This window comes from Salmo salar, chromosome 26 (genome assembly GCF_965601325.2).
Source record: "Salmo salar chromosome 26, fSalSal1, whole genome shotgun sequence".
In the NCBI taxonomy this organism is placed as follows: Eukaryota; Metazoa; Chordata; class Actinopteri; order Salmoniformes; family Salmonidae; genus Salmo; species Salmo salar.
Window position 1 is genome coordinate 37,237,501 of NC_138316.1, and position 26,420 is coordinate 37,263,920.

At 43.8% G+C, this 26,420-nt stretch overlaps 1 protein-coding gene across 1 annotated transcript in view; it reads right to left on the reverse strand.

The window, feature by feature from the left end:
* LOC106594141 (pro-interleukin-16) overlaps positions 1–24,532 on the reverse strand; it is a 69,006-nt gene extending 44,474 nt beyond the window's left edge. The window contains exons 1-4 of the mRNA XM_082969680.1: positions 24,150–24,532; positions 9,897–10,143; positions 9,443–9,713; positions 864–1,006 (exon numbers count right to left, since the gene is read on the reverse strand). Coding sequence (XP_082825806.1) covers positions 864–1,006; positions 9,443–9,713; positions 9,897–10,143; positions 24,150–24,165 — 677 coding nt within the window. The 5' untranslated portion in view covers positions 24,166–24,532. The remainder of the gene's footprint in view (positions 1–863; positions 1,007–9,442; positions 9,714–9,896; positions 10,144–24,149) is intronic.
* Positions 24,533–26,420: the final 1,888 nt, after the last annotated feature.

The following is a 26,420-nucleotide window of genomic DNA, read 5'->3' on the forward strand; positions in this document are numbered from 1 at the left end:
CTAGTCCGAACCATGAAAAACAGCCCCAGACCATTATTCCTCCTCCACCAAACTTTACAGTTGGCACTATGCATTGGGGCAGGAAGCATTCTCTTGGCATCCGCCAAATCCATATTAGTCCGTTGGACTACCAGATGGTGAAGCGTGATTCATCACTCCAGAGAATGCGTTTCCACTGCTCCAGAGTCAAATGTCAGCAAGCTTTACACCATTCCAGCCGACGCTTGGCATTGCGGATGGTGATCTTAGGCTTGTGTGCGGCTGCTCGGCTATGGAAACCCATTTCATGAAGCTCCTGACGAACAGTTCTTGTGCTGACATTGCTTCCCGAGGCAGTTTGGAACCCAGTAGTGAGTGTTGCAACCGAGGACAGATGATTTTTACACGCTACATGCTTGAGCACATGGCAGTCCCGTTATGTGAGCTTGTGAGGCCTACCGCTTCGCGGCTGAGCCGTTGTTGCTCCTAGACGTTCCCACTTCACAATAACAGCACTTACAGTTGACCAGGCAGCTCTAGCAGGGCAGAAATTTGACGAACTGACTTGTTGGAAAGATGACATCCTTTGACGGTGCCACGTTGAAAGTCACTGAGCTCTTCAGTAAGGCCATTCTACTGCCAATGTCTATGGAGATTGCATGGCTGTGTGCTCGATTTTACTCACCTGTCAGCAACAGGTGTGGCTGAAATAGCCAAATCCACTAATTTGAAGGGTTGTCCACAAACTTTTGTATATATAGTGTATATAAAGAACCTCATTGATATAATCCCGATGTATCCCTTTAAGAAGACATTATAAAGACATGCTTATAACAAGTAATAAAGCATTATAGTTGTCTGCTTATATCTGTATGGCTTGCTACCTGTGTCCATCTCCTCCTCCCTTCCCCCCTCGCTCCACACTGGGTTCTTTGTCCTCCGTCTGGGGGCTGCTATCGCCAGTCTGCCGGCCCAGACCCTCCTTACCCGCCCCCGTAGTTACACACATCCTCCAGATACTGCTCTCCTGCACCAATAGGACAGATAGTTAGCACAAGTGGATATCTATGCAGGGGCAGTACTCTCCAGTGCCAATAGGAAAGATAGTTAGCACAAGGGGATATCTATGCAGGGGAAGTACTCTCCTGCGCCAATAGGACAGATAGTTAGCACAAGTGGATATCTATGCAGGGGCAGTATTCTCCTGCGCCAATAGGACAGATAGTTAGCACAAGGGATATCTATGCAGGGGCAGTAATCTCCTGCGCCAATAGGACAGATAGTTGACACAAGGGGATATCTATGCAGGGGCAGTATTCTCCTGCGCCAATAGGACAGATAGTTGGCACAAGGGATATCTATGCAGGGGCAGTAATCTCCTGCGCCAATAGGACAGATAGTTGGCACAAGGGGATATCTATGCAGGGGCAGTATTCTCCTGCGCCAATAGGACAGATAGTTGGCACAAGGGATATCTATGCAGGGGCAGTAATCTCCTGCGCCAATAGGACAGATAGTTGGCACAAGGGATATCTATGCAGGGGCAGTATTCTCCTGCGCCAATAGGACAGATAGTTAGCACAAGGGATATCTATGCAGGGGCAGTAATCTCCTGCGCCAATAGGACAGATAGTTGGCACAAGGGATATCTATGCAGGGGCAGTACTCTCCTGTGCCAATAGGACAGATAGTTAGCACAAGTGGATATCTATGCAGGGGCAGTACTCTCCTGTGCCAATAGGACAGAGCGTTAGCACAAGGGGGAATCTATGCAGGGGAAGTACTCTCCTGCTCCAATACAGTCCCAGGAGAGATGAGGTTACAACATGCTCAACTTTGTTTTCTTCAAATCAAATCAGATGTTATTAGTCACATGCGCCGAATACAACAGGTATAGACCTTACAGTGAAATGCTTACTTACGAGCCCCTAACCAACAATAAAGTACAAATAAGAATAAGAAAGAAAAGTAACAAGCAGTTAAAAAGCAGCAGTAAAATAACAATAGCGAGAATATATACAAGGGGGGTACCGGTACAGAGTCAATGTGCAGGGAAACCGGTTACTCGAGGTAATTGAGGTACATGTAGGTAAAGTTATTAAAGTGCCTATGCATAGATGATAACAACAGAGAGTAGCAGGGGTGTAAAAGGGGGGGTGGGGGCAATGCAAATTGTCTGGGTAGCCATTTGATTAGATGTTCAGGAGTCTTATGGCTTGGAGGTAGAAGCTGTTTAGAAACCTCTTGTACCTAGACTTGGCATTCCGGTACTGCTTGCCGTGCAGTAGCAGAGAGAACAGTCTATAACTAGGGTGGCTGGAGTCTTTGACAATTTTTAGGGCCTTCCTCTGACACCGCCTGGTATAGAGGTCCTGGATGCAGGAAGCTTTGACCCGCTGATGTACTGGGCCATTCGCACTACCCTCTGTAGTGCCTTGCGGTCGGAGGCCAAACAGTTGCCATACCAGGCAGTGATGCAACCAGTCAGGATACTCTCGATGGTGCAGCTGTAGAACTTTTAGAGGATCTGAGGACCCATGCCAAATCTTTTCAGTCTCCTGAGGGGGAATAGGTTTTGTCGTGCCCTCTTCACGACTGTCTTGGTGTGCTTGGACCATGTTAGTTTCTTGGTGATGTGGACACCAAGGAACTTGAAGCTCTCAACCTGCTCCACTACAGCCCCATCGATGAGAATGGGGGCGTGCTCGGCCCTCTTTTTCCTGTAGTCCACTATCATCTCCTTTGTCTTGATCACGTTGAGCGAGAGGTTGTTGTCCTGGCACCACACAGCCAGGTCTCTGACATCCTCCCTATAGGCTGTCTCATCGTTGTCATTGGCAAACTTAATGATGGTGTTGGAGTTGTGCCTGGCCATGCTGTCATGAGTGAACAGGGAGTACAGGAGGGGACTGAGCACACACCCCTGAGGGGCCCGTGTTGAGGATCACCGTGGCGGATGTGTTGTTACCTACCCTTACCACCTGGGGGCGGCCCGTCAGGAAGTCCAGGATCCAGTTGCAGAGGGAGGTGTTTAGTACCTGGGTCCTTAGCTTATTGATGAGCATTGAGGGCACTATGGTGTTGAACGCTGAGCTGTAGTCAATAAATAGCATTCTCACATAGGTGCTGCTTTTGTCCAGGTAGGAAAGGGCCGTGTGGCGTGCAATTGAGATTGCATCATCTGTGGATCTGTTGGGGTGGTATGCAAATTGGAGTGGGTCTATGGCTTCTGGGAAAATGGTGTTGATGTGAGCCATGACCAGCCTTTTAAAGCATTTTATGGCTACAGATGTGAGTGCTATGGGTCGGTAGTCATTTAGGCAGGCTACCTTAGTGTTCTTGGGCACAGGGACTATGGTGGTCTGCTTAAAACATGCTGGTATTACAGACTTGGACAGGGAGAGGTTGATGTCAGTGAAGACACTTGCCAGTTGGTCAGCGCATGCTCGCAGTACATGTCCTGGTAATCCGTCTGGCCCTGCGGCCTTGTAAATGCTGACCTGTTTAAAGGTCTTACTCACATCGGCTGCGGAGAGCATGACCACACAGTCTTCTGGAACAGCTGGTGCTCTCATGCATGTTTCAGTGTTATTTGCCTCGTAGAGAGCATAGAAGTAGTTTAGCTCGTCTGATAGCCTCGTGTCACTGGGCAGCTCTCGGCTGTGCTTCCCTTTGTAGTCTGTATGGTTTGCAAGTCCTGCCACATCCGATGAGCGTCAGAGCCAGTGTAGTACGATTCGATATTAGTCCTGAATTGACGCTTTGCCTGTTTAACGGTTAGTCGGAGGGCATAGCAGGATTTCATATAAACTTCCGGGTTAGAGTCCCATTCCTTGAAAGCGGCAGTTCTAGCGTTTAGCTCAGTGCTGATGTTGCCTTGCATCCATGGCTTCTGGTTGGGGTATGTACGTACGGTCACTGTGGTGACGACGTCATCGATGCACTTATTGATGAAGCCAATGACTGATGTGGTGTACTGCTCAATGCCATCGGAGCAATCCTGGAACATATTCCAGTCTGTGCTAGCAAAACAGTCGCGTAGCTTAGCATCTGCTTCATCTGACCACTTATTGATCAAGTCACTGGTGCTTCCTGCTTTAATTTTTTTCTTGTAAGCAGGAATCAGGAGGATAGAATTATGGTCAGATTTGCTAAATGGAGGGCGAGGGAGAGTTGTGTATGCGTCTCTGTGTTTGGAGTAAAGGTGGTCCAGTTTTTTTTCCCCTCTGGTTGCACATTTAACATGCTGATAGAAATTTGGTAAGACCAATTGAAGTTTCCCTGCATTAAAGTTCCTGGCCACTATGAGCACCGCCTCTGGGTGAGCATTTTCCTGTTTGCTTATGGCGGAATACAACTAATTGAGTGCGGTCTTAGTGCCAGCCTCAGTCTGTGGTGGTATGTAGACAGCTACGGAAAACACAGATAAAAACTCTCTAGGTAGATGGTGTGGTCTACAGCTTATCATGAGATACTCTACCTCAGACGAGCAAAACCTCGAGACTTCCTTAGATATCGTGCACCAGCTGTTATTTACAAAAATACATAGTCCGCCGCCCCTTGTCTTACCAGACGCCGCTGTTCTATCCTGCCGATACAGCATATAACCAGCCAGCTGTATGTTGATAATGTCGTCATTCAGCCACGACTCCATGAAGCATAAGATATTACAGTTTTGAATGTCCCGTTGATAGTTTAATCTTCCGCGTAGGTCATCTATTTTATTTTCCAAAGATTGCACGTTTGCTAGCAGAATGGAAGGCAGTGGTGATTTTTTCGATTGCCTACAAATTCTCAGAAGGCAGCCCGCCCTCCGGCCCCTTTTTCACCGCCTTCTCTTCACGCAAATGACGGGGCTCTGGGCCTGTTCCCGGGAAAGCAGTATGTCATTCACGTCGGGCTCGACTTGTTAAAGGAAAAATAGGATTCTGACAGATCGTTGTGAGTAATCGCAGTTCTGATGTCCAGAAATTATTTTTGGTCATAAGAGATGGTAGCAGCAACATTATGTACAAAATAAGTTACAAACAATGCAAAGAAACACAAAAAACACAATTGGATAGGAACACGTAAAACGTCAGCCTTCTTCTCTGGTGCCATTCATTAGACAAGGGTGTTATAAGTCAAGGAGCGATACAAGTATGTGAAAAGGCACTCAGTTGATGAAGCCGCATTATGCTGATTTGAATGGTTCCTATAGATGGTTCCAACATATTACAATAGCATGAAATATGTTTGTTCAGAGAGTAAAACCAGGGAAGTTGGGGATGGATCTGCAGAGGGGTTAAGGCAACACATTGCCTGGAACAAAGCTAATTTGTCCATTAAGGCCACCGTCCAACTTTAGGGCCACTGTACATATACTGCATATGTATCGAGCAGCTCAGAGTAGGAGTGCTGATCTAGGATCAGGTCACCCCTGTCTGTATTATCTTATTCATAGTGATCTAAAAGGCAAAGCTGGTCCTAAATCAGCTCTCCTACTCTGAGACGTTAGATACATATGGCCCCCAGGCCTTTCCTTATACCAACACAGTCCAGTCCAGCAGAGCCAACACAAGGGCACCTCTATGCAGGGTTTTAAAAGCCTGCTTTATGACCAAATCAAGACCTTGAGTTAACGGGTTGACAGCTTCAGAACAAATAGCAGAGTAGTAAAGCTTTTATAGGTCTATGAACTGTACCACAGTGTGTGTAAGTTACCTTTATGAGACAACCACTAGTGTGTTTAGGCTCCTTTTTAAAGAAAACCATATGATTAACTTAAATCTAACAAGACATTGTCCTTATGAAATGCAGGAGCCATGTTTGGAACTATTGTAAAGGTATTGCCCCACACCCACTATGGCTTTACATTGTTTGAGGTAAAATGTTATAGTCTGACTGTGGGGTGCAGTGCCTGAGTCTGGGCTGGTGGGTAAAACTGTAACCTGCAGCACAAGGAACCCCCTCTCTATATCCCTTTCAATGTCTCTCCTTCTTCCATTATATATCTCTATCTGAATATAAAGAACAACATCCCAGAGGTATTAAACACACATTCTAATGTGGCACAGGATATAAATACAAAACAATGTAAAAACACATTGAACTGTTTGTTTCACTTGTGATCTTTTTCCATGTATCTGAATGTCTGTTATCGACTGTCCTGTGACATAGCCTTCTGTCAGCTCAGAGTAGCAGGATTGGGCTCAATTCCATTTCTCCTGGGCCAATTCAGGGGTTGATTTGAAAAAGGAATCAATACTTTTTTTCTATCTGAACTTCTCAATTAATTTGTGACCGGTTGGACACTAACAAGCTCTCTCCTCTGTCTCACCCACCAGGTGTGTCTTGTCATAATCAACAGTAGGATTTTTGTATGACAGTTTTTATATGACAGCCTTCCGCTTTGGTATCAACAAATTCATTCTTAATGAGTTGACATGGAATCCACCTAACGTTGATGAGCAGAGTTCATTCATAAACTTTAGGGTAGCCTTGGGGTTCTCTCTGAATGTCCATATGATCTTGTGACATAGTCCTCATGTTATCCTAATGATGAAGTAAGAAGCGTTCATTCATTCATGAACTCTGATTTATGTTCTGCTACGGAGCAGTACTTCCTGACATCAATCTGGCTGAAGGTTGGCCTGAACATAATCAGTCTGCCACTGAACACTACTTCCTGACATCAATCTGGCTAAAGATTGGCCTGAATAAAATCAGCCAGGTGAGTTCACAGCTACTGACAGACGTGAGGCTTTTATCTTATAACACATAGCTAGGAGGAAGACTAACAGACCAGTCATAACCTCAAATAGGGGAGGGATGAAGGAACGAAGGGTGCATTTATTCATTATTTGAACATGGCCACATTGTCCCGAGGCTCTATGACATCAGTGCAATGTCCTCATAGCCTTGTGTTAGCTAGTTAACATGTCTCTACTTCCACTGTGGCCTAATGCCTCTCTCCCTCCCCTGGTTCACAACAAACACTGTTTTGTGTGTGAGTTAAACAGGCCCAACAGCAGCACTCAGCCCTCTGACACACAGGCCATGTGACTGATGTTATGCATTTGCACAAGAAACACAGTGCAGACAGAGATGACTAGAGGAACACATTCCAGACTATATTATGGGTAGGACCAGGAGTTCTTCATACTCTGGACTCAATCTTCACATACAATACTGTGTTGTAGATTTTTTTCTCCTAAATGTTTTTCATATTGAGACGAAACCTAACTTGAGATCGACATGCATTATTCATTTCCCCCTCACAAATCTCCCATTGCCTTCAGTGCATGATTTTTGAGAATGTCCGTGTTTCAAGTGAGTATCTGACCCCTTTTGAGCAACTAACACTCTCTACCCACCACACATAACAAGAAGGAAGTCATATGCTTTTGAAGGCCGGAGTGTTTAGCTTGTTTCCTCCTGGAGTAGCAGTAACAGCCTGAACATGCAACATGTACAGTACATGAACACGGTATGCTAATCCATCTTGATGCCTAGCTGTCAGCTGAGAAAGGATCTACATGTCTGACCAATACACTGCCTGAGGGGCTGGACTGACATATACACTGCTCAAAAAAATAAAGGGAACACTTAAACAACACATCCTAGATCTGAATGAAAGAAATAATCTTATTAAATACTTTTTACTTTACATAGTTGAATGTGCTGACAACAAAATCACACAAAAATAATCAATGAAAATCCAATTTATCAACCCATGAAGGTCTGGATTTGGAGTCACACTCAAAATTAAAGTGGAAAACCACACTACAGGCTGATCCAACTTTGATGTAATGTCCTTAAAACAAGTCAAAATGAGGCTCAGTAGTGTGTGTGGCCTCCACGTTCCTGTATGACCTCCCTACAACGCCTGGGCATGCTCCTGATGAGGTGGCGGATGGTCTCCTGAGGGATCTCCTGCCAGACCTGGACTAAAGCATCCGCCAACTCCTGGACAGTCTGTGGTGCAACGTGGCGTTGGTGGATGGAGCGAGACATGATGTCCCAGATGTGCTCAATTGGATTCAGGTCTGGGGAACGGGCGGGCCAGTCCATAGCATCAATGCCTTCCTCTTGCAGGAACTGCTGACACACTCCAGCCACATGAGATCTAGCATTGTCTTGCATTAGGAGGAACCCAGGGCCAACCGCACCAGCATATGGTCTCACAAGGGGTCTGAGGATCTCATCTCGGTACCTAATGGCAGTCAGGCTACCTCTGGCGAGCACATGGAGGGCTGTGCGGCCCCCCAAAGAAATGCCACCCCACACCATGACTGACCCACCGCCAAACCGGTCATGCTGGAGGATGTTGCAGGCAGCAGAACGTTCTCCACGGCGTCTCCAGACTCTGTCACGTCTGTCACGTGCTCAGTGTGAACCTGCTTTCATCTGTGAAGAGCACAGGGCGCCAGTGGCGAATTTGCCAATCTTGGTGTTCTCTGGCAAATGCCAAACATCCTGCACGGTGTTGGGCTGTAAGCACAACCCCCACCTGTGGACGTCGGGCCCTCATACCACCCTCATGGAGTCTGTTTCTGACCGTTTGAGCAGACACATGCACATTTGTGGCCTGCTGGAGGTTATTTTGCAGGGCTCTGGCAGTGCTCCTCCTGCTCCTCCTTGCACAAAGGCGGAGGTAGCGGTCCTGCTGCTGGGTTGTTGCCCTCCTACGGCCTCCTTCACGTCTCCTGATGTACTGGCCTGTCTCCTGGTAGCGCCTCCATGCTCTGGACACTACGCTGACAGACAGAGCAAACCTTCTTGCCACAGCTCGGATTGATGTGACATCCTGGATGAGCTGCACTACCTGAGCCACTTGTGTGGGTTGTAGACTCCGTCTCATGCTACCACTAGAGTGAAAGCACTGCCAGCATTCAAAAGTGACCAAAACATCAGCCAGGAAGCATAGGAACTGAGAAGTGGTCTGTGGTCACCACCTGCAGAACCACTCCTTTATTGGGGGTGTCTTGCTAATTGCCTATAATTTCCACCTGTTGTCTATTCCATTTGCACAACAGCATGCGAAATGTATTGTCAATCAGTGTTGCTTCCTAAGTGGACAGTTTGATTTCACAGAAGTGTGATTGACTTGGAGTTACATTGTGTTGTTTAAGTGTCCCCTTTATTTTTTTGAGCAGTATATTTTTAGTTTTTCCAGATTCATTAAAACTTCTTATCATAGTTCTCCTAGTTAAGTACTACTGTGTATGATGTGCATTAATAATAATTATGTCCATAAAAAATATTTTCACATTATTTCTACAAATGCATTGATAAAAACAGTGAATGCAAAGATAGCACTTAGTGCATAACAGTCATAATTCAGGACTAGGAGACATACATTGTTAATGCCACTTTGCAAACAGCAACCCTGTTGGCTTAGCGCCACATTATGATGTAATACATAATTGAAATGTCCAAACAAAACGCCATAATGTGATATGCAAATAACCCCCATTCATACCTTGATACTGAAGGACCTCCTCATATTCCTCTTGTGTTCTCCTGTAGCCCTGAGTGTGTTGGTGGTCCCTATGGGTGGCTGTGTAGATGCCTGCATAGTTCCTCCACTCTCCTGGGGTCCTTCCTGGATCTTCTTCCGGGACCTCTCCACCTCCCTGTCCCCCTTCCCATCTCTGCCCAAGCCCCCGTCTCCCTCCCAGCCCTCCCCTGGCGGTCTCTCTTCGGGGCTGGGGCAGTCATCACTGGCCCTGGAGTGACAGAGGATCAGGGACCTGGAGGGAAGAAGAAGAAGATGAAGAAGGGAAAAGGAAAAGGTAAACCGTTGCTACTGTACCTCGTATTCCAACCAAAAAGACATTAGGCACCCAGCGAGGCTGTCCTGTAATTCCGCTACACGTTGGCTTTAACCAAATCAACCAGCCTGACGAGCTGTGTGCAACAAACAGATTCCATACCTGGAGAGCATGGCTAGCTTCTTGGAGCGGTGGCTGTGGCTAGTGTTGGTGTTGTTGGTCTTCCCAGAGTCCCTGCCTCGCCTCTCCATCCTCCGAGCTGCTGCCGTGCTGGCTTTCCTCTTCTGGTAGGAGTATCTCTGGGGCATGGCCGTTAGAGTGTGTGTGTGTGCTGCGTGTGTGTGTGGTACTAACACACTCTCACACACACTCCTCCCGGCCGGCACACAGGCTAATGGAGAGGGACACTCTGCAGGGAAATTTGAAAATTCAATTAGGAAGCCTGTCTGTGTGTGTGTGTATGTGTACGTGTGTATGTGTGTGTCTGCATGCGTCTGTGTGTGTGTGTCCATGCATGCTTGTGTGCTTGTGTGTGTCATAAGTGTTCTGAGAATCTGCTGAAGTAATGGTGGAGTTAAAGATAAGAGATCTTTTCTTCCCTGAAAACAGCAGCATGTTGCTGCTAGAGCCTCCTGAATATGGCTTAATCAGACTCCTAACATTCACACTGCACACACTGCACACACAGGCACGCGCAAACACAGACACCCATTAATATACAAATGTGCACACACATACACACACGTGCACACATGTGCACGGACACATACACCAAAGCTCCTTCCCACGGGATTTGAGGTCACGGATACCATGAACTTACAGTAACTACACTAACGGAGATCTGCACTGAGATTGTTCTGGGCTCACAAAGTGCCTCCCAATTGGCATTATGAGCCCTGGTGACAAGTAGTGCACTAAATAGGGAATAGGGTGCCATTTGGAGTGCATAACTTAGAACGGAAAACCCCTACATAATAAAGTAAACAAATCGATACACATTTCAAATGATGCAGCTGCTACTGTTTATTATCTACCCTGTTGTCTAGTCACCTTATCCCTACACTCTTAGAAAAAAAGAGTTCCAAAAGGGTTCTTCGGCTGTCCCCATAGGAGTACCCTTTTTTGTTCCAGGTAGAACCCTTTTGGGTTTCATGTAGAACCCTCTGTAGAAAAGGTTCTACATGGAACCCATAAGGGTTCTACCTGGAACCAAAAATAGTTCTTCAAAGGGTTATCCTATGGGGACAGTCAAAGAACCCTTTAAGGTTCTAGATAGCACCTCTTTCTAAGAGTGTAGTTACATGTACAGTACCAGTCAAAAGTTTGGACACACCTACTCATTCAAGGGTTTTTCTTAATTTTTACTATTTCCTAATGGACCATCGTAATGATGACCCGTCGTTTCACTTTGCTTATTTGAGCTGTTCTTGCCATAATATGGACTTGGTCTTTTACCAAATAGGGCTGTTTTCTGTATATCACCATTACCTTGTCACAACACAACTGATTGGCTCAAATGCATTATGAAGGAAAGAAATTCCACAAATTAACTTTTAACAAGGCACACCTGCTAATTGAAATGCATTCCAGGTGACTACCTCATTAAGCTGGTTGAGAGGATGCCAAGAGTGTGCATCATCAAGGCAAAGGGTGGTTACTTTGAAGAATATAAAATATAAAATATAATTTGATTTGTTTAACACTTTTTTGGTCACTACAGTACATGATTTCATGTGTTATTTCATAGTTTTGATGTCTTCTATTATTCTATAATGTAGAAAATAGTCAAATAAAGAAAAACCCTTTAATGAGAAGGTGTGTCCAAACTTTTGACTGGTACTGTACGTCTACCTCAATGACCTCATCCCCCTGCACATCAACTTAGTACTGGTACCCCTTGTATATAGATAAATTATCATCAACTCAGTACTGGTACATCTTGTATATAGATAAATTATCATCAACTCAGTACTGGTACCTCTTGTATATAGATAAATTATCATCAACTCAATACTGGTACCCCTTGTACAGTTGAAGTCGGAAGTTTACATACACCTTAGCCAAGTACATTTAAACTCAGTTTTTCACAATTCCTGACATTGAATCCAAGGAAAAATTCCCTGTTTTAGGTCAGTTAGGATCACCGCTATGTTTTAAGAATGTGAAATATCAGAATAATTGTAGAGAGAATGATTTATTTCAGCTTTTATTCCTTTCATCACATTCCCAGTGGGTCAGAAGTATACATACACTCAATTAGTATTTGGTAGCATTGCCTTTAAATTGTTTAACTCTGGTCAAATGTTTCAGGTAGCCTTCCACAAGCTTCCCACAACAAGCTGGGTGAATTTTGGCCCATTCCTCCTGACAGAGCTGGTGTAACTGAGTCAGGTTTGTAGGCCTCCTTGCTCGCACACTTTTTAAGTTCTGCCCACATATTTTCTATAGGATAGAGGTCAGGGCTTTGTGATGGCCACTCCAATACCTTTACTTTGTTGTCCTTAAGCCATTTTGCCACAACTTTGGAAATATGCTTGGGGTCATTGTCCATTTGGAAGACCCATTTGCGACCAAGCTTTAACTTCCTGACTGATGTCTTGAGATGTTGCTTCAATATATCCACATCATTTTCTGTCCTCATGATGCCATCTATTTTGTGAAGTGCACCAGTCCCTCCTGCAGCAAAGCACCCCCATAACATGATGCTGCCACCCCCGTGCTCCACGGTTGGGATGGTGTTCTTCGGCTTGCAAGCATCCCCCTTTTTCCTCCAAACATAACGATGGTCATTATGGCCAAACAGTTCTATTTTTGTTTCATCAGACCAGAGGACATTTCTCCAAAAAGTACGATCTTTGTCCCCATGTGCAGTTGCAAACCGTAGTCTGGCTTTTCTCAGGCGGTTTTGAAGCAGTGGCTTCTTCCTCGCTGAGCGGCCTTTCAGGTTATGTCAAGGACTCGTTTTACTGTGGATATAGATACTTTTGTACCTGTTTCCTCCAGCATCTTCACAAGGTCTTTTGCTATTGTTCTGGGATTGATTTGCACTTTTCGCACCAAAGTAGTTTTATCTTTAGGAGACAGAACGCGTCTCTTTCCTGAGCGGAATGACGGCTGCGTGGTCCCATGGTGTTTATACTTGCGTACTATTGTTTGTACAAATGAACGTGGTACCTTTAGGCATTTGGAAATGTATCCCAAGGATGAACCAGACTTGTGGAGGTCTACAAATTTTTTCTGAGGTCTTGGCTGATTTCTTTTGATTTTCCCATGATGTCAAGCAAAAAGGCACCGAGTTTGAAGGTAGGCCTTGAAATACATCCACAGGTACACCTCCAATTGACCCAAATTATGTCCTTTGGCCTATCAGAAGCTTCTAAAGCCATGACATAATTTTTGGGAGTTTTTCAAGCTGTTTAAAGGCACAGTCAACTTAGTGTATGTAAACTTCTGACCAACTGGAATTGTGATACAGTGAATTATAAGTGAAATATCATCAACTCAGTACTGGTACCCCTTGTATATAGACAAGTTTAACATCAACTCAGTACTGGTACCTCTTTTATATAGACAAGTTATAGTTAGTCATTGTGTATCTATTATTGCTTTGGTAACACTTTCCTTGACACCTAGCACCATAACACGTTATAACACGATCATAACCATGTCATAATATTTCATAGCACTGTCATTACCCATCTTTTTACACCTGTTGTGACATATATTGTGTTATTTTATGGCTGGTTATGACACCTACATAAGAGTGTCAAAACCCATATTTATTCAAATGTGTTTTTTCCCTGCCAAGAAATGTCCTTTTCATTTGAACGTTTGTTTCTTAAATTCTTTGTGGTTGTTGTAATAAATTCTTCACAGTCGTTTGTTTTCATTGTATTTTGAATACACTTTATGACACTGTCAAGAAGCATTATGACCATCATAATCATATAAGCCAGATTGGCCTATCACGTACATGCCCTTATGTCATTCATCAGTCAAAAAGAGGGTGTCCTACTCCTGAAATCTGCTCCTGCATTCATCCCAGTCATCAGCAACAGAGCATTGGGGTAGGTGCATGTCTGACATCAATGTGTGCGCAATTACAATGATAATTTAACATGGTCAATTTCAGAAAATGTTAGATAACATAGACATACTGTTGTGAAGTAGGCAATGATGCAAAGGAATGTTTTGCCTTGTGTGGTAGGTTTTGTGGGTTTTGACACTCTTATGTAGGTGTCATAACCAGCCATAAAATAACACAATATATGTCACAACAGGTGTAAAAATATGTGTCATGACTGTGTTATTATGACAGGTTTGACAAGTTATATCAGCTATTATGACATATTATGACATAGTTATGACTGTTAGGACTCGTAAGGAAGCATTTCACTGTAGACTACACCTGTTGTTTACGAAGCATGTGACAAATTATATTTGATTTGATTTACCGATGCATACTTGTAAATGGTATATAAGTGTACCGCTGCAGCAGTAGTAGTAAGAGTGGAGAGTACTTTTAGTATTAGAAGTATAGTCCAGTAGTATAATAGTGGAGAGTATTATTAGTACTAGAAGTATAGTCCAGTAGTAGTAAGAGTGGAGAGTATTATTAGTACTAGAAGTATAGTCCAGTAGTAATAATAGTGGAGAGTATTATTAGTACTAGAAGTATAGTCCAGTAGTAGTAATAGTGGAGAGTAGTATTAGTACTAGAAGTATAGTCCAGTAGTAGTAATAGTGGAGAGTATTATTAGTACTAGAAGTATAGTTCAGTAGTAATAATAGTGGAGAGTATTATTAGTATTAGCAGTATAGTCCAGTATTATAATAGTGGAGAGTATTATTAGTACTAGAAGTATAGTCCAGTAGTAGTAATAGTGGAGAGTATTATTAGTACTAGAAGTATAGTCCAGTGGTATAATAGTGGAGAGTATTATTACTTGTAAATGGTATATAAGTGTACTGCTGCAGCAGTAGTAGTAAGAGTGGAGAGTACTTTTAGTATTAGAAGTATAGTCCAGTAGTATAATAGTGGAGAGTATTATTAGTACTAGAAGTATAGACCAGTAGTAGTAATAGTGGAGAGTATTATTAGTACTAGAAGTATAGTCCAGTGGTGGTAATAGTGGAGAGTATTATTAGTACTAGAAGTATAGTCCAGTAGTAGAAATAGTGGAGAGTATTATTAGTACTAGAAGTATAGTCCAGTAGTAGTAGTAGTAAGAGTTGGAAGTTGGTGTGTCTGTCACACTAATAGTAGAAGTGAAGGTCTCCTGACTAACTGCTTCTCTCTCACTATAACAAACCTATATGATGACCCTGCATATGCATTATAGATGTTGCTTTAAGTGGATCTTTGTTTCGCTCAAATCAGAAACACTTATCTAAGTATACAGCGGGCTACACACAGCAGGCTACATACAGCAGGCTACATACAGCAGGCTACATACAGCAGGCTACATACAGAAGGCTACATACAGAAGGCTACATACAGAAGGCTACATACAGCAGGATACATACAGCAGGATACATACAGCAGGCTACATACAGCAGGATACATACAGCAGGCTACATACAGAAGGCTACATACAGCAGGCTACATACAGCAGGATACATACAGAAGGCTATATACAGCAGGCTACATACAGCAGGATACATACAGCAGGCTACATACAGCAGGCTACATACAGCAGGATACATACAGAAGGCTACATACAGTAGGCTACATACAGCAGGCTACATACATTGTGTACTGAGATATGACATTGTGTAAAACAAAGATTTGAAGATTTTCTGCACAGCATGTTTATTAGCTAGCCAGTCAGTTTAAGTGGAATGATTCCAATAATTGTTCAAATGAACTGCCAATATGCCAACATTCCATACAGAACATGCTGTCAGTCCTCAGCCATACCCTGGCTGAAATCAGTTGATGATAGTACTGAGACAAGTTGTAAATGCTGTCAGTCCTCAGCCATACCCCCGCTGAAATCAGTTGATGATAGTACTGAGAAAAGTTGTAAATGCTGTCAGTCCTCAGCCATACCCTGGCTGAAATCAGTTGATGATAGTACTGAGAAAAGTTGTAAATGCTGTCAGTCCTCAGCCATACCCTGGCTGAAATCAGTTGATGATAGTACTGAGACAAGTTGTAAATGCTGTCAGTCCTCAGCCATAGCCCCACTGAAATCAGTTGACGATAGTACTGAGACAAGTTGTAAATGCTGTCAGTCCTCAGCCATACCCTGGCTGAAATCAGTTGATGATAGTACTGAGACAAGTTGTAAATGCAACAAGTACTGACACTGTATCATATTATAACAAAGTTTATTACAACAGCTTTCCAAGAAAACAAACATTGAAAGGGAAAGGGGGATACCTAGTCAGTTGTCCAATTGAATGTATTCAACTGAAATCTGTCTTCCGCCTTTAACCCAACCCCTCTGAGACAGTTATGGTCTCTTTTCATGTATTTTAGAGGCTATTTATACAGAAAATGTCTATAAAACCTGTATCAACTGTATTTATAATTATATATTTTAGGTTATCATGGGATATCTATGCTCCTGCCCTATGGGCTGCTTACTCACTTACTTACTTTACCAACAGTAATACAACCCCACTGTCATGCTTTGCTCTGTATTGTGTTGTTTGCTGTTGACTGTCATGTACAGACCCTTTCTCTGTATCGGTGTGTTTGCTGTTGACTGTCATGTACAGACCCTTTCTCTGCTGTTGACTGTCATGTACAGACCCTTTCTCTGCTGTTGACTGTCATGTACAGACCCTTTCTCTGCTGTTGACTGTCATGTACAGACCCTTTCTCTGTATTATGATGTTTGCTGTTGACTGTCATATACAGACCCTTTCTCTGCATTGTGTTGTTTGCTGTTGACTGTCATGTACAGACCCTTTCTCTGTATTGTGTTGTTTGCTGTTGACTGTCATGTACAGACCCTTTCTCTGTATTGTGTTGTTTGCTGTTGACTGTCATAAACAGACCCTTTCTCTGCATTGTGTTGTTTGCTGTTGACTGTCATAAACAGACCCTTTCTCTGCTGTTGACTGTCATGTACAGACCCTTTCTCTGCATTATGTTGTTTGCTGTTGACTGTCATAAACAGACCCTTTCTCTTCATTGTGTTGTTTGCTGTTGACTGTCATGAACATACCCTTTCTCTGTATTGTGTTGTTTCCTGTTGACTGTTTTATATGTTTGAGGGGGGTGAGAAAGGTTATTGAGCATGTGTGACTCTTTTGAAAGCATTGCCTCTTCAAAAACAATCAACATTATTCAGCATTCTTTGAGGGAGTTCGAATAAGTCCACCGGGCTATGGCCTGTGACTTGAATGGGCAAAAGCGGTGAGGAAGGAGTGCGCTTCTTAAATCCAACAGTAATCTGCGCTGCTCGGTCATGTTGTCAACAAGGCAGCATGATGCACCGTTCAGAAATATCTATTTTTCATCAAATCTATGTTAAAAAAAGTTTTAACTAGTTTTCATTGGGAAGCAGATAAAGCCTTTTTATCAAAAGCAAACCCTTCTGCAAGTAAAAACAAGGAATCCTACTCATCACTCCACGTGCTTAACCTACGGCACTTTTGTTTTGAGACAACTTTGCGGTCGGCCAAAACGGGGCACCTGGCTTATGTCGAGGAGTGATCCTGGTTCCAGAACGAATGTAATCAACGCTAACCCTTTTCACCCCAGGGCAGGCCCAGGGCATAAGTAGAATCCCCTCATTCATCGGGAGACATGAAAGTACGCCTGATTGGTTGGTTGTTGTTCTGATGGTGTCACACAACCAATAAAAATTGCTATCAGTGCCGCTTCAAAATAACATTGGGTACTGGATGTTCCCAGCCCAGTGAACTAGATCATTTACAAAACACTTCATTCATGGTGTCACGTCCTGACCAGTAAAAGGGGTCATTTGTCGTTGTAGTATGGTCAGGGCGTGGCAGGGGGTGTTGTTTTGGTGTGTTTTGGGGTTGGTTTGTTTCATGGGGATTTGTTCTAGTTTTCATTTTCTATGTTCATTTTCTATGTGTGGCCGAGTATGGTTTCCAATCAGAGGCAGGTGTCGTTCATTGTCTCTGATTGGAAGCCATACTTAGGCAGCCTGTTTTTTCCTTTGGGTTTGTGGGTGGTTGTTTTCCATATAGTCTATGCACCTTACAGAACTGTTTTGTCGTATTGTTTATTTTTTGGTTAAGTGTTCACGTTAATAAAAGAAGATGAGCACTTTACACGCTGCGCCTTGGTCCAATCCTTCCGACAGATGTGACACATGGTGGAATGATGCCTTTTGTCACGTCCTGACCCTAGTAAGATGTAATTTTCTATAGTAGAGTAGGTCAGGGTGTGACAGGGGGTATCTTGTGTTTTTCTATGTTTTCTATTTCTATGTTTGTGTTCTAGGTTTTCTATTTCTATGTTGTTGTTTTTTGGGTTGATCTCCAATTGGAGTCAGCTGGTCCTCATTGCCTCTGATTGGAGATCATATTTAAATAGGGGTTTTTCTTCCTGGGTTTTTGTGGGTAGTTGTTTTCCGTTTTGTCTATGTACCTGACGGAAATGTCGTTTTTGTTCATTTGTTTAAGTGTTATCATTAAAAGGAAATATGAGCACTTTACACGCTGCACCTTGGTCCCCTTTATATGACCCATGTTACAGAACTACCCACCATGGTTGGATCAAGCGGCATGCCCAGGCTGAAATGGACACCTAGTCACATAGTGAGTGGACGGAGAGGAGAAATTGGACCTGGGGCCAGGTAATCGAGAGATACCAGAGCCTACCTGGGAAGAACGAGAGGGGGGGGGCACACGGGTAGTTTGTCTGGGCCAGGGGTGAGGCCTGAGCCAACTCCCCGTGCTTTTTGTGGTGAGCATGTGCCTGCCTCTCGCACTTTCTCTCCAGTGCGCCTCCATAGCACAGCACGTCCTGTGCCTGCTCCTCGCGCTCTCCCTCCAGTGCGCCTCCAGAATCCAGTACGTCCTGTGCCTGTTCTTCGCACTCTCCCTCCAGTGCGCATCCATAACCCAGTACGGCCGGTGCCTGCTTTGAGCACTCGGTCCTCATTGCGTCTCCCCAGTCCGGTGAGACTGGTTCCTGCTCTACGTACAAAGCCTCCAGTGATAATCGATGGTCCGATGCTTGTAGAGATGATCCATGACACTAAGCCTCTAGTGATGATCCATGGCCCGGAGCCTGTAGGGATATTCCATGGCACGAAGCCTGAAGAGGTAATCCATGGCCCGGAACCTGAAGAAATAATCCTTGGCAAAAAGCCTGGAGGGATTATAAATGGTCCGGAGCCTGTAGGGATAAACCATGGCACGAAGCCTGTAGGAATAATCCATGGCCCGGCACCTGTGGAGATAATCCATGGTAAGAAGCCTCCAGCGATGATCCTTGGCGCGGAACCTGTAGAGATGATCCATGGCATGGAGCCAACAGTAACGGTCATTAGTCCGGAACCTATGATGACGCCTCCCAGTCCGGAGTCTCCGGCGACGCTTTCCTGTCCGGAGCCTCCGGCGACACTCCCCAATCCGGAGCCTCCAGCGACGCTCCTCAGTCCGGAGCCTCCAGCTACGCTCCCCAGTCCGGAGCCTCCAGCAACGCTCCCCAGTCCGGAGCCTCCAGCTACGCTCCCCAGTCCGGAGCCTCCATCTACGGTCCGCAGTCCAGAGTCTTCAGCGGCGGTCCGCAGTCCAGAGTCTTCAGCGGCGGTCCGCAGCCCAGAGTCTTCAGTGGCGGTCCGCAGCCCAGAGTCTTCAACGGCGGTCCACAGCCCAGAGCCTTCAGCAGCAGCCCGCAGCCCAGAACCTTCAGCGGCGGCCCTCAGCCCAGAACCTCCAGCAATGATCTACAGTCTGGTTCCTTCGACGACGATCCACGGTCAGGTGGTAATAAAGCAGAAGGATCAGCGGGTGGAGCGGGGAATACGCCCAGAACCGGAGCCGCCTCCTATGCTGGAGGTTAAGGTTATGTGGACTGCATTTGAGCCGCCATAGACAATTATCACCTTCTCTACCCTCCCTTTTGATTCATGTTTTTTTGGGGTTTGCTGCATTCGGAGTCTGCACCTTTGGGGGGGGGGGGGCGTACTGTCACGTCCTGACCCTAGTAAGATGTAATTTTCTATAGTAGAGTAGGTCAGGGCGTGACAGGGGGTGTTTTGTGTTTTTCTATGTTTTCTATTTCTATGTTTGTGTTCTAGGTTTTCTATTTCTATGTTGTTGTTTTTTGGGTTGATCTCCAATTGGAGGCAGCTGGTCCTCGTTGCCTCTGATTGGAGATCATATTTAAGTAGGGGTTTTTCTTCCTGGGTTTTTGTGGGTAGTTGTTTTCCATTTTGTCTATGTACCTGACGGAACTGTTGGCTGTCGTTTTTGTTATTTTGTTTAAGTGTTATCATTAAAAGGAAATATGAGCACTTTACACGCTGCGCCTTGGTCCCCTTTATACGACCCATGTTACAACTGTTGTTAAGACCAACTGCAATAATGAAAAAAAACAGACAGCTTGGAATGTAAATCATTCCAGTCATCTGGAGAGAGAGCAATTCTCTGCAATAATGCCTGTCAATAATGCCTGTCAATAATGCACAAGAATAGAAATAAAATATGACAAGTAAAAAAATGTATTAACAAAAAGATGGAAAGTTAAGACTTTATGAACCCTGTGTCATAAGGGTTACATAAGACTGTCATATCAATGACATAACATGTTATAAGAAATCCTGACTGACAGGCCTCTCTCATGCTGAGCCAATGCATATTGGGTCTTCGTTTCCCCCCTCCACACACACACACACACACACACACAACCCTGTCCCAGCCATATGTTTTTGGTTTCTTCCCTGCTCTCTGTGTTTTCCCTGGCCAAGGTCCACAAGAGTTGACTTCCACAGGAGCTGTGACTCCACATGCTGACAAATACCTCTCTGTATGGTGGTTGATACAACACTATGTTGTAATGTAACGGATAGGTCTTCCAATAACAGACGGGAGGTTAAGTGGAAACCCCATGTGCCACACAAGTTGTTTTTTTTAAAGAAAATTGGTAGCTCTGATAATGGAAGGATGTTTGTCATTATTGTAATAATGAAGCAAGCAGCACACACACACACACACACACACACACACACACACACACACACACACACACACACACACACACAGACATACACACACACACACACACACACACACACACACACACTTGCATGCACACAGTCCCATTTAGTGTGTTTGTTGTAAATGCTTCAGGCTGGGTAATAATCCCTCAGCTCAGATACAGTAGATAGACGAGACACAGATCATGTTGTAGGTTTGTCGAAGGTCTCCCTCGCTATCTTTCTCTGTTTACTGTTCACTGCTGCCCGAGACCTCTCTGTCTCTCATCCCCACGTATCTTTCTTTCTCCCTCCTCTATCTCTCCTCCTTTCTCTATCTATCTATCTATCTATCTATCTATCTATCTATCTATCTATCTATCTATCTATCTATCTATCTATCTATCTATCTATCTATCTATCTATCTATCTATCTATCTATCTCTCTCTCTCTCTCTCTCTCTCTCTCTCTCTCTCTCTCTCTCTCTCTCTCTCTCTCTCTCTCTCTCTCTCTCTCTCTCTCTCTCTCTCTCTCTCTCTCTCCTCTCTCTCTCTCTCTCTCTCTCTCTCTCTCTCTCCTCTCCCTCCTCTGTCTCTCCTCCCTTTCTCTATCTCTCTCTCTAGTTAGTCTTAGGGAGGTTGTCCATAGCAGCCCCTGTACTGCTCCTGCTACTGCTATCATATCTTTAGGGGTCAGGCCCAGGTTATTGTTAAGCACATTGTCAGAAATGCATTTAGGAAAAAGCAATATACACATCTCATCATAGTATCTAGGTACTCAGCATCTACTGGCCAGGTTTTCAGTCGGTTCTATACTCCAGCACTTGGCGCTATTAGGCCCATTGAAATAGAATAACTAGAAGAGCCTTTCTCATCAAAGTCAATGTACCATGATGGGTGGACCGGCGGCCATATTGAGTGAACCCATGCCAGTCATTATATTTCCAGGCCCTTGCCAGGCACAGAGTTGGTGACTGTGTGTATTTATAGGTCTGTTTTGTATAATCCTCTGGTATAAGGTCACTTGTTTAAAGGACTTAAGGGAGGAACGTTCACTTCTTCCAGCAATGGAACAGCAGCACTACAGAGTGACTCGGAATTTCCTCTGACACAAATAAAGTCAATTGATGTAATGGGACACAGCAGTAACACTGTTTTCAGAACTTAGGATTGGGAAGAGAGAGAGAGAGAAAGAGAGGGCTGTATATGAAGCTGTGTGTGTGTGTGTGTGTGTGTGTGTGTGTGTGTGTATGTGTGCTCACTAGTCGTGCATGCGTGAATGCCAGTGCTCTCACAGAAAACACATATTCTGCCCATAAGCTGCAGCGGTGAGCTGGCATTACTGAGTGCAATAGGACCTGATTTAGAGAGAGGGGGGGATGGACCTCTGCAGACGAGGGAGGCAAACAAAGTGTGTGTTGTTCCGTATTTACATGAGATCTTTTTTCCTTCTGAGGGGAGCTTTGGTTAAAGGACATAACATAACAATGTTTTATTTTCGATAACTTTACAGTGCCTTCTGTCAAGTCACTCAATCATGGATAATGAATGTATTCACATCCTGTAGCTGGATTTGGTTGGATTAGAATCAACTCCACATTTAAAGGGGCCATCTAGGATTGTCACATCCATTTTTTTACTTTTAAATGAATGATAAACAGCCATTGATTCTTGAAGAATATAACCAGTACATGCCATGAGCTCAGATCAACTATTAAAACGGTGATGTTGTAGGAATCCTAGATAGCCCTTTAATGGCATCATTTCTGGATGTTTACTTAAAGGACAATTCCACCCAAAAACTATATTTTGGTATTTGTTTCATTAGTCCATTGTTAATATAGTCCCAAAGTATTTTGCATGTCAGCAATACAGTTTTCAAGATAAGATTTTGAAAGTTATATATCTTGAAAACTTTATTGCTGGCATTTTGGGGCAATATCAACAATGTACTAATGAAACAAACACCAAAATATAGTTTTGGGGTGGAGTTTTCCTTTAAATTCAGTCTGGATAACTGTCAACTTAAGTTTTGTTGTGTGTTTATGTGGAATGCTAAGTATGCAGTGTATAACCAGAGTGTCCAGTCTGTGGCTAGCATGGGCTAGCATTCTTCGGCCAAAAATGTAATGTGTCCCTGTGTGTTAGCCAAAGAGGAAACCTTGCCCATCCACCCCTATATTCACTTGGCTATTTGTGTTTTTAAATGTCTTGGAGCTGCTGGACACACACAGTGTTACATAATTGGTCTACTCAGTGTGTGTGTGTGTGTGTGTGTGTGTGTGTGTGTGTGTGTGTGTGTGTGTGTGTGTGTGTGTGTGTGTGTGTGTGTGTGTGTGTGTGTGTGTGTGTGTGTGTGTGTGTGTGTGTGTGTGTGTGTGTCCACAAGAATAGTAAACAAACATACATTTGACGAACTGGGTTAGGAGCTAGGTTTAGGGTTACGGTTATGGTTAGGTTTTTGGGTTAGGGTTAGGGTTAGGGTAAGAGTACGGGTTAGGGTTAGGTTTAGGGTTAGGGGTTAGGGAAAATAGGATTTTGAATGGGACTGAATTGTGTGTCCCAACAAGGTTAGCTGTACAAGACTGTGTGTGTGTGTGTGTGTGTGTGTGTGTGTGTGTGTGTGTGTGTGTGTGTGTGTGTGTGTGTGTGTGTGTGTGTGTGTGTGTGTGTGTGTGTGTGTGTGTGTGTGTGTGTGTGTGTGTGCGTGCGTGTGTGCGTGTGTGCGTGTGCATGCTTGTATACACACATCCATCTCTCAAGGCCAACAAGTGCACCATTGAACTGCTCTGCAACCAATTTTGATAGTTGCAAAATATCATCCAAAGTATTTTATGGATCCCAGGACCCTGTGGAATAGATTCAAAACTCTTCCTGAGTAATAGATTCAAAACTCTTCCTGAGTAATAGATTCAAAGCTCTTCCTGAGTAATAGATTCAAAACTCTTCCTGTGTAAACTATCTTCATTACATAGACTTAAGTCATAAGTTAAAGAATCACACATTACCAATATGATATTGCTGTGTGAATTACGATATGATATGGACAGTATTCTCTGTTAATATTCTTTGTAAAACAGACAACATCCGTCTTTCCACTAAGGAGTTATTCAATTGAATTTGGGTAATGGGAAAACATTTACACCACCTTAGTATGGTAAATAACAAAGAATTTCATAGAAATTGATTCATAAAATTCATTATAGAAAAAGACACAGTTTGGGAACAGTATCACTATATTCCAATTCAACCCTTGCATACAACGTGAGAGGTAAAAACTCACCATAGTCAATCATCATCTCTTTCCCACAGCAGCCATGCAGTCCAAGGTTTAACACCAGCTAACCCAGGGTTAGTTATAGTTTTCCAGGGGTTAACACCAGCGAACCCAGTGTTAGTTATAGTTGTCTAAGGGTTAACACCGGCAAACCCAGAGTTAGTTATAGTTGTCCAGTAATCCAAAGAAAGATGCTGAGACAGATGAGATCTCAAAGTAGGAAGAAGTTGCTTCTAGACACTGATCTGAGGTCAGTTTTTGTTAGAAATCAGAGTTGATCCTAGATCTGTGCCTAAGGATTTACCTTAAGCTGTTTACCTCTGTTTAATACTTCTCTCCTCCACAGAGCAGATCTGACGTTTCTCTAAAAGCATGGTCAGAGTTTTAGTGAGTTAGATTGGGCATTTGTAACTACCGCCCTCCCTCCTAGCCTCCCTCCCTTCTCTCCCTCCTCGTCCGCCCTCCCTCCTTTTCCCAGCTGGCTAGAGGACACAAGAGCTTGTCTCAGAGCTCCAGTCCTCCAAATCATTGGTCTTTTCCTGTGAGCCAAATCCAGAGAGGGAGCACTTAGTACTGTCTGACCTCACACCTACTCTGTGCCGCACAATGCTGCAGTCTTCACCGTCTGTGTGTGGGTGTGTTTGGGGAGGGGATTGTGTGTGTGGTTGTGTGTGTGGGTGTGTGTAGTTGGATCAGCCAATGTCTGTTTGGGTATACTTTATGTGGCTCTAAGGATGAATAGACGCTCTATAGCCAACATGTTCCTTTCAGGAACCACTTTATAAAGTCTAGTTCTAGTAAGGGAAAGATATGCATAGAGTAGATCTGGTTAAAGAAACGTATGCTCAGAAAAGTCCAACAGAGGGAAAGTTATAGAGTCATCCTGGTGAGGGAAAGATGTACACAGTTCTAAGAGTACTGATAAAAACCATTAAAAGACATGCAGTTCTAACAGTACTGATCAAAACAGTTAAATACATACAGTTCTAACAGTACTGATCAAACCCGTTAAAGACATACAGTTCTAACAGTACTGATCAAAACCGTTAAAGACATGCAGTTCTAACAGTACTGATCAAAACCATTAAAGACATACAGTTCTAACAGTACTGATCAAAACAGTTAAATACATACAGTTCTAACAGTACTGATCAAAACCGTTAAAGACATACAGTTCTAACAGTACTGATCAAAACCGTTAAAGACATACAGTTCTAACAGTACTGATCAAAACCATTAAAGACATACAGTTCTAACAGTACTGATCAAAACAGTTAAATACATACAGTTCTAACAGTACTGATCAAAACCGTTAAAGACATGCAGTTCTAAAACAGTCAGTAATGATGATATGAGAAGTAGTTTCTCTAACTAACAGGTCACAGCTCACAGTAAATATATTTTTATAATTGTACACAAATATATTTGTCCCCTATGAATGGACTGTTATTTCATATGTTTTAGGGCAGGGTACCCACAGATTGCTAAATACTGTAGGCTACTGTATATTTTACTCAGGGTCAGTGTAGACCAGACCTTCACAAGCATCTCTGCATGAATAAACCTGACCCCAATGAGCTCATGAACAGAAAGGCAGTCTGCTAGAATGAATGAATAAAGTCTAACTCGCAGTCCGCAGTCTCACACACTCTCACACACTCTCACACGTGCACATGCGCTCATACACACACATGCACACACACAGACACAGAGGGTTCCTCTGTGACGAGAAAGATGCAGGTTCTAAAAGCAACCAATTGAGGTGTGTATGAATCATTGGGCACAAGGATCCCAAAACCAACACACAGGTCAGGTTGTGAAGCCTCTCTCCCTGCTACTGGTTGTATCAAGTACAAGTCAAGGGTCCCTAAAGGACTGTTAACCCTAACCCTAAAGGACTGTTAACCCTAACCCTAAAGGACTGTTAACCCTAATGCTAAAGGACTGTTAACCCTAACCCTAAAGGACTGTTAACCCTAACCCTAAAGGACTGTTAACTCTAACCCTAAAGGACTGTTAACCCTAACCCTAAAGGACTGTTAACCCTAACCCTAAAGGACTGTTAACCCTAACCCTAAAGGACTGTTAACTCTAACCCTAAAGGACTGTTAACCCTAACCCTAAAGGACTGTTAACCCTAACCCTAAAGGACTGTTAACCCTAACCCTAAAGGACTGTTAACCCTAACCCTAAAGGACTGTTAACCCTAACCCTAAAAGACTGTTAACTCTAACCCTAAAGGACTGTTAACCCTAACCCTAAAGGACTGTTAACCCT